The sequence below is a fragment of the Gorilla gorilla genome, chromosome 6 (genome assembly GCF_029281585.2).
Source record: "Gorilla gorilla gorilla isolate KB3781 chromosome 6, NHGRI_mGorGor1-v2.1_pri, whole genome shotgun sequence".
Taxonomy (NCBI): Eukaryota; Metazoa; Chordata; class Mammalia; order Primates; family Hominidae; genus Gorilla; species Gorilla gorilla.
This window is the reverse complement of record NC_073230.2, coordinates 40,780,105-40,794,462: the sequence shown is the minus strand read 5'-3', so window position 1 is coordinate 40,794,462 and position 14,358 is coordinate 40,780,105. Positions and strand designations below refer to the sequence as shown.

General features: G+C 34.9%; 1 protein-coding gene across 18 annotated transcripts in view; it reads right to left on the bottom strand.

Moving 5' to 3' along the window:
• BBS9 (Bardet-Biedl syndrome 9) overlaps window positions 1-14,358 on the bottom strand; it is a 580,067-nt gene that overhangs the window by 343,670 nt on the left and 222,039 nt on the right. For all 18 annotated transcript variants that reach the window (XR_010134445.1, XM_063708101.1, XM_055347536.2 and 15 more), the window contains one exon: window positions 9,421-9,561. Coding sequence is in view for 17 of the 18 variants with exons in the window: in XM_063708101.1 (XP_063564171.1) it covers window positions 9,421-9,561 (141 nt within the window). In the remaining variant the exon portion in view is untranslated. The remainder of the gene's footprint in view (window positions 1-9,420; window positions 9,562-14,358) is intronic.

The window sequence follows — 14,358 nt, the reverse complement described above, 5'->3', positions numbered from 1 at the left end:
AAAATGAACACATTTGAAATAGGAACCTTAGTTGAATGATGCGTGTTTTTTATGTCACTAGTCATGTATAAACTCCATGTGTGAGCTATAATATATTCACCTTGATTTCCATAGTAGCTTCCAACTAATGAAATTTCTGCCTTACACTAAAACTCTGGAGTCATTTAATTTCATTTATTCTAATGGTTGATTCCAGATATGAGATAGAACACGTGCAAGATGAACTTAGAATATCTTTTCACGCCAGATAGCAAGGAAGCTATTAGCGAGCCAGTAGGGTTTTATGAAAACAACTTGAAAGCCAGCTTAAAGAGACTACTACTGGCCAGAGATAAAAATATTAGAGTATCAAAGAAAATAATAATTGCAATGGAGTAAAACACATCAAATATGTTTAAAGGCATGAGTTCATACAGAGACTTAAAAACAAAATAAAAACAAATGGTCACTATTGGATGATCCTAGAGAATCAATACTATTTATTTTAAGCTCTATTTATTTAAAATATTTTAAAAATTAGTAATAAAGGGAAAGAACCAAGCATTTATCCTGAAAACCCTGCTCAAACTGCACCATATAACAACTACTAAAGGAAAGGTTCTCTCTGTAGAAATATTCCAGCTAAAAAATGAAGAAAGTGTGAAAGAAACAAAATATCTATTTTTCAGCCTGTAGTGAACTAATGGATCTCAGCATTGAATATCAATGGCTGTTACCATCACACACAAAAAAAGACAAACAAATATTATGTGCCCTCTGTTTGCTGAAAGTCTATACTACCATCCATGAAGAACTCTGGCCAGAATAGTCAATCTTGACTCTGCTAGCTGTAGATCCAAGTTACCAATTTACAGACAAAGTGACAGAGAAAAGAAATATTAGGCCAGGCGTGGTGGCTCATGACTGTAATCCCAGCACTTTGGGAGGCCGAGGTGGGCAGATCATGAGGTAAGGAGATCGAGACCATCCTGGCTAACACAGTGAAACCCCGTCTCTACTAAAAATACAAAATATTAGCTGGGTGTGGTGGCATGCACCTGTAGTCCCAGCTACCCAGGAGGCTGAGGCAGAAGAATCGCTTGAACCCAGGAGGTGGAGGTTGCAGGGAGCCGAGATCGTGCCACTGCACTCCAGCCTGGGCAACAGAGTGAGACTCCATCTCAAAAAAAAAAAAAAGCAAGAAAAAAAGAAAGAAAAGAAAAAAAAAAGAAACATTAAACATCATCACAGGGGTAAAGGATGTCACCAAGATGGTAAAGTAGGGGACACTAGTCTTCATCCCCAGCAAGAAAATTAGAGAGAGAGAGAAAGACAGCTATTCAAACACCATAATAGCCCTATGGGAGCTCAAGGGCCCATTTAAGAAGCTGCAGCAAAACGGAACAAATGGCTAGTTATATCGGCATACCTAAGATGCCTACAGATGGCTAGTGACAAAGAATAAAGGCAACAGCCTATTGGTGACAGCCGTGGAGTGGGAACTTCCATGGTTCCCAGCAGCCTGCTTCACAGAATACACCAGCATCTTTTGCCACTGAGGTAACCAATAGCCATTTCCACCAGGGAACCCCAGAGAAGAAGGCATGGCTCCATATTCCCTTGCTCAAGAAGTAGCTGCTGTTGTACCACCCCAGAACCAAAACCACCACCTCTCCAAACCTTGCACTTTCCCCTAACCCCCAGGTCACAGTCACTTCATGAATGCGCATACTTCAGACACTGGCTCTGTGGCTGCACTATGTCCATCCATGTCTCAGATACCAGAGCTACCACCAGAGTGAGCCAGCTCACACCCGAGATCCTACAGCTAAGGTCTCTCTGCGTATTCCTATGGTTCAGTCATTACATCACCTGCCATAGAGGACAAGGTCCCATCCTGTACCCCAGAGCCAGAGTAACTGCACACATCCATGCTCCCATCTCGGGCTCCCCGGCTGTTTCATAAACACTAATGCCTCACATACCATCACCAACACAGCAGTGGGGGTTCCTGTGCCCCAGGCACTGGTGCCATTACCACCCAAAGCCCAGAACCGAAGTCCCTTTACACATACCCATGCTTCAGGACTTGGCTCCATGGCATCTCCATAGGTGCCACTCATCAGGCACTGGAAACTGGCCCACAAGCCAGATAGAGTGCCAAGAGGGATCCCCTTGGCCATGATTTCCCTGGTGGGAGAAAAAGAGATTGGGAGTACCCTAGCATCCACTGCCATTAAAGATCCCAATAGCCCTCACTATTGCTGAGAACACTCACAGAGTTGGCAACTGAGGATACCTGCAATCTTAACCAACACCAACCACAGCTAAGAGAGCTGCACACAGTTTACATTGCTATGCCCTTGCCAGGGCCAGAACCTCTACATCTCATACAGCCAGCACCCTTGACCTTCCCATAGAAGAAGGTGTTTCGCACCAAAATCAGCACACGAAGTTGGAAAGAGGAGACTGATCCACCAAATGTGCCGGCATCAAAGTATGGCAACAAGAAACATGAAAAACAAAGAAGACATATCCCTACCAAAAGAACACAATGATTTCCCAGTAGCTGACCCCAAAGAAATGGACATCTACAGGTTAACAAAGAATTCAAAATAATTGTTTTCAGGAAGCTCAACAAACCAGGAAAAAAAAAAACAGAGAAACAAAACTCAGAAGAATGACAAGTTTTGGAGCTGAAAAAAATACAATGAATGAAATGAAAACAGCTGGGCGCAGTAATCCTAGCACTCTAGGAGGCCGAGGCAGGCACATCATTTGAGCTCAGCAGTTCGAGATCAGCCTGGGTAACAAAATGAAACCTTGTCTCTACAAAAAATAAGAAAATTAGCCAGGTGTGATGGCATGCACCTGTAGTCCCAGCTACTTGGGAGGCTGAGGTCGGAGGATTGCTTGAGCCCAGGATGTCAAGGCTGCAGTGGGCCATGATCATGCCACTGCACTCCAGCCTGGATGACAGAGCAAGACCCTGAGAGAGGAGGGGAGGTGAGAGGAGGGGGAGGAAGACAGGATGGGAGAAAAGGGTGGAGGGGGAGGGGGGAAATGATGGGAGGGGGAAGGGGAGGGGAGAGGAGGGGGAAGGGGAGGGGAGAGGAGGGGGAAGGGGAGGGGAGAGGAGGGGGAAGGGGGAAAATATAAGGAAGAATATCAAAAATAGAACTGATTAAGCAGAAGAAAGAATCTGTGAACTCAAAGTCAGATTATTAGAAAATACAGTGAGAGGAGGAAAAAAAATGAAAGGAAAGAAGAAAGGCTGCAAGATTTAGGGAACAGAATCAAGTAAAACAATAAGAGAAAACCTTCCAAATCTGGAGAGAAGTATAAATATCCAGATATAAGAAACTCATGACATCAAAACATAAAATGTGGGGGGATGGAGTAAAAATTATTCACATAACTGTAGAAAAAAACTAAATTACAGATCAATTTCTCTCATGAACATAGATACAAAAATTCTAAAATACAGTTTGGCAAATTAAATCTAAAAATATAGTGAAAAGATAATATATCATGACCATCTATAATTTATCTCAAGAATGCACGGTTGGGCTAACATTAAAAATTAATCAATGTAATCCACCATATTTAATCAAATAAAGAAGAAAACGATAAGAATGTCTCAGCTGATGTAGAAGTAGTCTTGAAAAAATCCAATATCCATTCCTGATTACAGTCTCAGCGACCTAGGAATAGAAGGGAACTTCCTCAACCTGGTTAAAAAAAAAAAAAATCTAAAAAATACTTATAGCTAAAACATACTTAATGGTGAAAGACAATATCTGTTCTCACCATTTCTATTCAACATTATCCCAGAGGTTCTAGCCAAGGCAAAAAGCAAGCAAAAACAAACAATCCAGTTGGAATGGAAGAAGTAAAACTGTTTTGATTTGCACGTAACATGATCATCTATGTAGAAAATCTGATGATTAAATCTACAAAAATGCTAATAGAGCCCACAAGTGGTTTAACAATGTTGCATGATACAAGATTGATATAAGAAAATCAATTGTAAGCTAAGCGGGGTGGCTCACGCCTGTAATCCCAGCACTCTGGGAGGCCAAGACAGGTGCATCACCTGAGGTCAGGAGTTCGAGACCACCCTGACCAATATGGTGAAACTCCATCTCTACTAAAAATACAAAAATTAGCCAGGCATGGTGGCATGTGCCTGTAGTCCCAACTACTTGGGAGGCTGAGACAGGAGAATTGCTTGAACCCGGGAGGCGAAGGTTGCAGTGAGACGAGATTGTACCACTGCACTCCAGCCTAGACAACAGAGTGAGACTCCATATCAAAAGAAAATAAAATAAATTGTATTTCTATGTATTAGCAAAGAACAATCTGAAATTGAAATAAAACACAATAGCATAAAAATATAGGAAATAGGGATATATCTGACAAAAGATTTGTAAAACCTGTACATGAAAAACTACCAACCCTCACAGAGAGAAACAAAACAGACCCTAAATAAATGAACGATGGTCTGCACTTTCATCTTAAGAAACTAGAATACAGAGAGAAAATTATACCATGTTCAATATTGTTAAGATACCGGTTCTCTCCAAATTGATATATGGAATCAGTACAATCACAATCCCAATCAAAATCCCAACAGCCAGTTTTATTTAATTTACAAGATGATTCTAAGATTCATATGAAAATGCAAAGGACCTAAAATATCCAAAACAACATTGAGAAGAATAAACTTGGAGAAATTATACTACCTGACTTCAAGACTTATTATAAATATACAGTCATCAAAACACAATGTTATTGGTATATAGCAATAGACAAAGATATCAATGGAACAAAATTAAGAAAGCAGAAATACACCCACACAAATGTGGTCAGATGATTTTCAACAAAGTTGAAAAGGCAATTCAGTGGAAAAGGATAGTCTGAAAAATAGTGCTGTAACAATTAGACACCCAGATGCAAAAACATGAATTTCATCCATCCCTCACATCACACATAAATATCAGCACAAAATGGGGAAGAGACTTAAATGTAAAGTTTAAAACTAGAAAACTTCTATCAAAAAAAAAAAGAGAGAGAAACTTTGCAACCTTGGATTAGGAAATATCTCTTAGATGTAACAGTAAATTTATGATCCATTAAGAAATTGATAAACGGGGGGTTTATGAAGATTAAGAACTTCTGCTTTTCCAAAGATTCTGTTAAGACAATCAAAATACATACCACAGACTGGGAGAAATTATTTGCAAATCACATATCAAATAAAGGAGTAAAAGAAGACAGATGAAAAAGAACATATACTATATAGTTCCATTTTATAAAATTCTAGAAAATGCAAATTAATCTCTAGTAACAGAAAGCAGATCAGTGGTTGCTTGGGATGCAGGATAAGGAATTACTAATAGACAAAAGGAAACTTTTGGCAGTGATGGATATGTTCAGCATCTTAACCGTTGACATGGTTGCACAGATAAATACAGAAATCAAACTTTTCAAAATTATACGCTTTAAATGTGTGATTTATGGTACAAAAGTCATACTTCAATTTAAGCTTTTTTAAAAGCACAAAAATATGCACTGAAGCTGTGTTTGAGAACAAAAGAATGTATAAAAATGTACCAGAAAAAATAAGTAAGTATTTTATAATCTTAGAATAGAGATCATTGCAGGCATAACATGAAAACCTGAAACTACGAAGAAAGCAATTAAGAAATTTTACTACCTAAAAATATAAACCTTAAAAGAAGGAATTAGAAGAATAAATGCAAGTAGTTAAGAAAAATTAAACATATTAGAAATTCAGGTTAAAAATGAAATGTCATTTTTTACCTAATAATGTCAAAAACGTTAAAAGACTTAATGAATCCAGCTGCTATCATGCGCATGAACCTTGATGCTGGGAGTATAACGTGATACAATTTTTCAAAAAGGCAGCTGGTATTTGAATAAAGTTTTCAAATATGCATACCCATTAACTCAAGCATTTGTCTCCAAAGAATTTCTCCTAAGAGAAATAGAGAAGTACAAAAAACCTGTATGTACATGACACCTCCAAACAATGGAATATTATGTAACCATTAAAATATAAATGTATTGACAAGCAAATGTAGAAACATACTTGAGCAACATAAAAGACTATTATCAAATGACATTTTATCTGTTATTACATTTAAGTAAAATTTTTGTATAAAACTACTGGTATTGTGACATACATTGATGGTCAGGTAATTTAACACGTTCCCAACCCCCTTTTCTCTAGCCCATTTAGTTCTCAGCCTTTTGTACTGCTAAAGGAAGCCATGTGACAAAAATTATGGCTATTGAAACCTAAGCAGAAATTTCCTAGGGAATCTTGTGAAAAAATCCTCTTCTGATAAAAGTTATCATCATTACTATATAGCTATTTCTTCCCCCTACCTCCTACCTTGTAGTAAGATATGATGCCTGAAGCTGAAGCAAATATCTTATTGTCGTGGAACAAGTCAACACACTAAAGATGGCAGATTACAAAAAAAGAAAAAATGCTAGGTATTTCATAACAGTCATAAACTACTGCCACAGCTTCCACTGCCCACTTCTGGATTCCTCTTTATATGAGATAAAGAAATGTCTTGGCCAGGCACAGTAGCTCACACCTGTAATTCCAACATTTTAGGAGCCCAAGATGGGAAGACCACTTGAGCCTAGGAGTTCAAAACCAGCCTGGGCAACACAGTGGGACCCTATCTCTACAAAATTTTTTTTTAATTAGCTAGGCATGGTGGTACATGCCTGTAGTCTCAGCTACTCTGGAGGCTAAGGTGGGAGGATTGCTTGAGCCCAGGAAGTAGAGGCTGCAGTAAGCCATGATTGTGCCACCGCACTCCAACCTCAGTGACAGAATGAGACCCTGTCTCAAAAAAAAAAAAAGGTATTTATTGCTTAATTCACTTTTCTGGGGCGCCAGAAGCACCCCAGATAGCTATTTCTATATGTAAATAAATGTTTTCTATATAATTATTAAGCATATTAAAAGGTTTTTCTTATAATATTCTCTATTGGCAAGGTTTGGGGTACTGCACGCCTTTATTCAAACATTGTTGTTAGGGTTAACTGGTATTCCTTAAGGAAGTCAATTTCACACTATATTTCAGAAGTTTTAAAAACATTCTGATTCTCTGTCTCACCCAGCAATTCCACTTTTAAATATTCATCAAATAAACTATAATAAATTTGAAGAAGTATTGTTACAACAATGTTCATCACAGGTATATTTACAATATTAATAAACTAAAAGCAACGTAAATATCTAAAAGTATAATGCTGGTCAAATGATTTTATAGTATGGATTTATGAGAGAATACTATGTAATCATTAAAATCATATATCAAAAATATCTAATGGTGTAAAAAGATGTCTCAAAACAGTATGACAAGTGAAATTCTTTTTGGGGATAAATGCTTAGAAAGAATATTTATTTAAAGATTAGAAAAATGTAATGAAACAGAAAAAGGTATTGCTGGATAGTAGAATTACTAGTAACATTCACTTTTTTCCTTTCGGTTATCCACATTTTCTAAATTTCACATTTCTTTTGTAATAAGAAAAATTAAAGCTATTTTAAATATACCTATATTTGTTCACAGAAAGAGAACTGGAATAAACAAATGGGAAGACATGTAGAGTAAAAGTTGTTTTATTTCTTCTCTATAAAGCTCATTAATTTTGCTTCTTTCAGTTAAAAAAACAGACAGAAGATTTGCAATGGCAACTTTATCTAAGTCTTACTTTTATAAGAGTGAAGTGATACTTATTTTAAACAAGCACATGATTCCATCCAGCATGTTTAACATTAATACAAATCCACGAATTTTTTAAAAACCACTCTATATCATATATATTGGATCCCAGAAGAAATTTTTAAAAATTTGTCATTGTGTCCCATTCCTAAAGTGAGTAAGAAGCAAATATATGCTGATGAGCATAATGACAGTAAAACAATTGAGCCCAAAATCAGGAGGAAAATGGATAAGTCATCTAAGCTTTCTTTAGTACACACTATACAATTCATATCTTATGGACATTACCTTTCTGCTCAAAGGCATGTGTTTTTATTCAATTCTAATTGGGTTCCATTTATCTACAGTAAAGATCAACCCTTCCTCAGAAGTCAGGTGTTCAAACGTTTTTCAAAGCCACCAATAAATTTGGTGTTCAACATATAATTTCCAACTATGTTCCTAAGGTAGTATAGGAGACCGAAGAAACTAATAAGTTTATGCAAGATGTTACAAAAGGTAGTGAGTCTGTTTTTTTCATAATCCAAGTTTGTTACAAGAAAACTGACTAAAAAATAAGGAGGTAAAAGAAGAGATGGGAGAAAGAACCCAAAAGGTAAAAAATATTTTGCTAACAATATATACATATATATCTCCAAACTCAATTCACACTTAAGAATAGAATAATTGTAGTAAAACATTTAATCTTGGAGATTTTTCAGAGTTATATATAAATAAAATTTTTGAAATACTGAAAATTAATAAAAAATAAATTTTAAGCACTTTAAGTAGTTAATAACACAAAAGTTGACTTACCATAAATTTCTAAACCTTGTGAGAAGTATTGTTTGTATCCTAAATCTTATCCACTAATGCAAAGGTGAAGATGCATCTCATAGCCAACAGTGCTGATTTTTAATGAAGGATTTAAAAGGGTTGATTTAATTCCAAGATTTTATTCTTCAATTCTACCCCACCATCAAGAAAATTAATGACATGACACACTAAAAACCTTGGTTACTAAGGATGCTTTATCCAATAAAAGCTTCTTTAGTTTCTAAGCCACTCAGAAAGAAAAACTGACACTTCTCTCCAAGTCATACCATCACAAATTACCCCAAATGTTCACTGTGATATTGAAGCATTAAATATGAAACCCTTCTAAACAACCAGAAGCACAGGATGCACACCCTCTAGCTGCTGTAGACAGCAGAATAAAACAGTACAAAGAGCATCTACTTACGAGATTACTTTTCAGAGACATAAGAATATACTTTAAAAGGTACATATACAAAAGCCTAGAATGACGATAAATAATAAATATTTATACACTTAGAAGACAGATATATCCAAAAACCTACCATAAAGATGAATAATAAATATTTACATTCCAAGCCAAAAAAATTCACAGTCTAAAGAGAAACACTTGATGTTTTTATTTCTGAATACCGTAGCAAAATAATTATTATGATAATTTTAATCAAACTTAAAAGGAATACCTTATTACCTTGTTGATATAAGCTATTCACCTTTGAACAGGCAAAGGAGGGAAAAATCCTTGAGGCATTTTTATACTCTTACTTAATAATTATCTGATAATTACCCCATCATCATCTGCTGATGAAGGATTCCATTCTAAATTCTTAGCATTTTTGATGCTGCAGGCATGTTATTTCAAAAGTCTTACCTGGGAAGAGACTAAGAAGACTGACTGGAGATTTGTTGGTATCAATAGTAATTTTGTGGCTTGCAGTTTTTGAAGGCTGACCTGGTAGGCAAATTAACTTTAGGGGAAGTCTAAATTTACATTGGATAACTCGCGGAATGCCTAAAATAAAAGAGAGATATGTAGATTCATAGACTTGACAAATAATTTGGCAAAAAAAAATTTTACTACTAATACTTTGAGCAGCAACATATCTTGGTTTGTTTGTTGCCTGCCTATTTTGCTTAACAAAGCTGAAATAACTGTAAATTATTATCATGATTCATATTTCATTACTATTTTTAAAAGGTACAAGGCAAAAATAAAATTTTAAAAGAAGCATAGACATGAGATCTGTCTTTAATAGTAGTATCATATTTTTAAAATCATCACATTTGGATACTATATAAAACATTATAGTCACTTACATTCAATTACTGAACTAAGTCTTTAAGACCTTCAGAGCTCTAGCCCTAATCCAAGACTATCAGCAAACATGAGCAAAGAATATGAAGTTTCTATCATATCTTTAAGACTGTATATTACCATATCTAAAAATTTATCTACTCAAAAACATTTTAAATCTTTAGTTTTTTTTACTTGATGAAGATTCAAATTATGAACATGAAAGCAAGATTTGCTCTCCTGAAGTTCTATTGAAGTCCATGTCCATTTTACACATTAATATGTAGAATATTACCTTTATATGAATTATACTTTTCTCAAGCCATTTAACTTTACATATCACTTTAAGTGACATTTCAGACATTTAGACAGTCATTCAATTGTTAAATGATTTTAATACTCATACATGCATACTGAAATAGGTAACTGAATATATGACAATGAAGAGTTTCATATTAGAATTTGTATAAAGCTTTTCAAAATCATTTTCAATATTTTTACAGAAAATGAAATTGAAACCAAAGCAAATTAGGCTCTCTACTTATAAATCTAGAAAAGCAATACTAAAATCCTAGTTTTCTCTCCTTTTTTCTAGAACTCTGTTTTTGACTGGTTAAGATGAAAGATAATATATAGAAGCCTATGTCGTGCCATAGTGCTGTAGAAAAACTGAACACTCAAAATGTTCTAACTCTACTTGATGAATCCACACATTAATTCCTTTATTTCTTTATAGAGGAGTCAGGGAGCTGCTTAAAAATAGCAAAAGCAGAAGCAGTTAGTTTGGAGACAGGATCCCAAAGCAGGATCCCTGGAATTAGCAATATATTTTGCTAAAGTCAATTGGAATTGTATGTCTTACTCCACATCCAAGCTGGGAGTACACTTTTCAGTACTACTTATTCACTAGGATAGTGAGAAATCACCAACAATGGCAAGCATATTGATATATGAGGTCAATTAAATACTTTTTCAGAGCATGTGGAGCATATTTGTCATTCTCTTCAATATAATCTATTATCCATCAAGTTTTACGTAGCTCATTTTTTTGCTCATAACCAACAGATGTTAAATTCACTTCTCCTGGAATCCTAGATGCGAATTACAACTGGTGTCTCTTAAGAAAAGTCCCAGGGTATTATTTCATGACATTCTGTGAGGTTTTTAGAGGCATGTGTATTTGTACTTTACAATGATGAGATGTTTTGACTCAAAATATTATGGTAACATGATCTAAGATACTGCACAAAGCACGACTGTCAATATCACCACAAAACAATTACAAAGCACTACTTTCTCCAACTTCAAGGAAATTTCCATATACTCTATATATCCTCAAATTATGGAAATACACCCACTGAGTAAGTTTCCTCTACAATAAGTAAACTGTAGAGAAAATTTCAGATTGTATCAATTAATAGATACAATCTGGAAAGAACAAGGAAACTTAAACTTGTTTCCATCTTCTTCATTTTTAATGACTAGTACAACAAAAACAAATGCTTCCTTTTCTGACCATTCTGTACAGGCACAAAAAGAAACTATCTTCTATACACTTTCAACCAAATTCTGAGCTAATTACTCAAACCAGAATTTGGCTGTGAATGTTCCTCTAAAACTATACTGCTAAAACTGTAGCCACTACTTTACTTGGACCAGGTACTGACTGAATTCACAGTTAAAAAAAATTAAATATAATCAACAACACTGCCTATAAGTGACTGAGCCTATATATTTGAAGATTATTACCCTACATCTCCACGAACCCAGAGCTAAAGAAACTGGTAGTGTATATGTTTTCAGAAATTGAAACAAATGGATTGCAAGCACTAATAAACCCAAGAAGGAAAATACATTATAACTCAATTTACAGTTCAGTTAGGTCAGTTAATGACAATATCACACACTAGGGCAATGGTTTGCAGTTGCTAAGATTTGTAGAACCCCTCCAGAATATCTTTTCTCTGCAGGAATTATAAGCCTGTTTCATAGGACATTTGGAAAATATTACTTTGAAAAATGATGACACTCATACTTAATAAAATGATTACGGCTATTTTTTAAATGATGGCAGCTTGAAAAGTTTTACCATTAGGGAGAAAAAGTTATGAAATCCTTAAAAAAAACCAGTCTACAGAAACCATCCCTTAAAAGAAAAATTCGAATGTCACTATTTTATAACACTATCAAATTAAAATCCAAGGATTTTACAATACAATCTCTAGTTTTTAGACATGGGGTTCATCAGAGGCACATTTCTACTGGGATTTACACCTTCTTAGGAAACCTGAAGTGTAAATTTGGCTACCAATTACTCTTCAGGCTGTAATTATGTCTAAGAACCTGAAGCCAAAGACTCATAGAGGCATGTGTGGGTGTATGTGTTTGTAATAGAGAAGGAAAAGAATTACATGTATTTAAAGACTTTTCACAGTTGCTAGCAGAACAGCTTTCAACTTAGTTGAAAGAGACTAATTGGTCCTAACTTTGCCTACCATCAGCAATATTTTCTCTCTATAGTTGGCAAAGTAGTCTCCATATCTGGCTTACTGAATTCTCTAAGTGTTACGCTGAGAGAAAAGAAACTTTTGTCATTTATTTTACTCCAATATTGGCCTAGTCATTTATCAGAATGACTGTTCTGTAGTTCTTTTTACCAGATATAATCACCTCTCCTTCAAACATTTCCCTTCCTAACCTACTAGAGGAAATGGATAGTCGTAACTACTATGGCGCAATTAATCACAAAATTATTTAACACTCAGAGAGAATATTCTCATCAAAACTACCTCTAACAGAACATTTTACTTCCAGGAAGAGACTTCTAATTACATCTGGCACACCCCAAAAGCCCAGTATCACTGTCAAATTGGAAGCCAAAATGTGCTTTAAAGAAATAAAGGAAAAAAGAACATAGAAAAAAATATGTATATATAAATAAAATAACCATACCTATATATTATACATCTATATAATGCCTTTAGAACTCTTTCCAGGGGACTGCTAGAGTAATTTCATATTGAAAACAAGGAACCCCAAAGCAGTAGCAATGTCTGGTAGCCAGAACTTCCTTGATCCCTTCCTGTTATGTCTGGCTACGTACTGTGCTTCATCTGCAGTCATGTTTTACACTGCCCACGTCCTGTAACTTTAATGCAGAAATAATGGAGACTAACCCTTATGGGACAACATAAAACCTCGTTTGCCTCTCTTTTTCCACATATAAAAGCAGAACTGCTTATCTGCATTGCAGCCCGAACAGATCAAGACAATAAAATGGATCAGTCTTTGAAATATGAAGCCTTGTGTGTAAGTAAGATCTAAGTGGCAACATATTATTTTCTTGCCTACTAGGTGCCACTGAATATTTCAACTCCACTCCCTAAAGCTTAATTATAATTTTAAAATATATCAAAGAGATTATTAAAACCAGCTTTCACTTTGTATTGAAACACTACAATTTCTACAAATTGTGGGTTTTTTCCTCATAGTTTGGGCTGAATTTACAGTAAGAAGGAATAAATTTCTTTGAACAATAACCTTAACTGATTTTTTTAAACTTAAAACTAATCATTTAAATAATAATGTGATATTTTACAAAATTCGGTCCAAAATCTTAAAAATTACAGGCAATCTAGCTAATTAAAATGTAAATATTCATTATTAATATCAGGTTATTTTTTAATGACCCAAATTCTAATTTGACAAGTATACTTTGTGTTATTAAGCTAATCATTTACTTCTATTAAAACACTTCTCATATAAATATATATATACCTTCCAGATATCAAGATGGCATGTGCTATGCAACTCAGATTGTTGGCATCACCCAAACGGCATGAGTAAATATTGCCACAATCTTTAAGTCATTTCATTATATTTATTTATTACTAATTAATATTGCTATCTAAAATGTATCTTAAAATAACTTATAAAGATAAACTACCACATTAAGTCTATATCTAAGAGGGAAAAATAATCAGAGATACTTGTAGTGCCTGCTATGTACTCTGTTAGTATGCAATTCAAAGATGAGTGCTTGACCCCTGCCCTCAAAAAGCTCAAAACCTACAAGGAGAACCTAAGGAACAAACTTAATTAAGTTCATATTGTGATCAGAATCATAGCAGAGTCAAGCAAAAGATTTGGGGAAAACAAAGTGAGTAACAACACTGACCCAAGCAAGTTAGAGGGAGTCAGATGTTTGATAACATTCCCCTACAAATTCTAAACAAGACAAGGAATAGGCCCACAGAGCAAACACACACACCATTCTTATCACAGAGAGGTGAATCTCTTGGAGCATGTAGAAAAACACAACTTAGAATTCAGTGACAAACACTCTTTTTTTAAACTCTTTCTTTCTTTTAGGTAAAATAACAGAGCATGCAGCTAAATAACCAATGACTTGCAGAAATAAGTTGTCAATAACACCTTTAATATTTTTCAAAAAAGACGTTCTATTTTTACTCCTAATTTCATTCTTTCTCATGACTCCGAAACAACTAATAATGA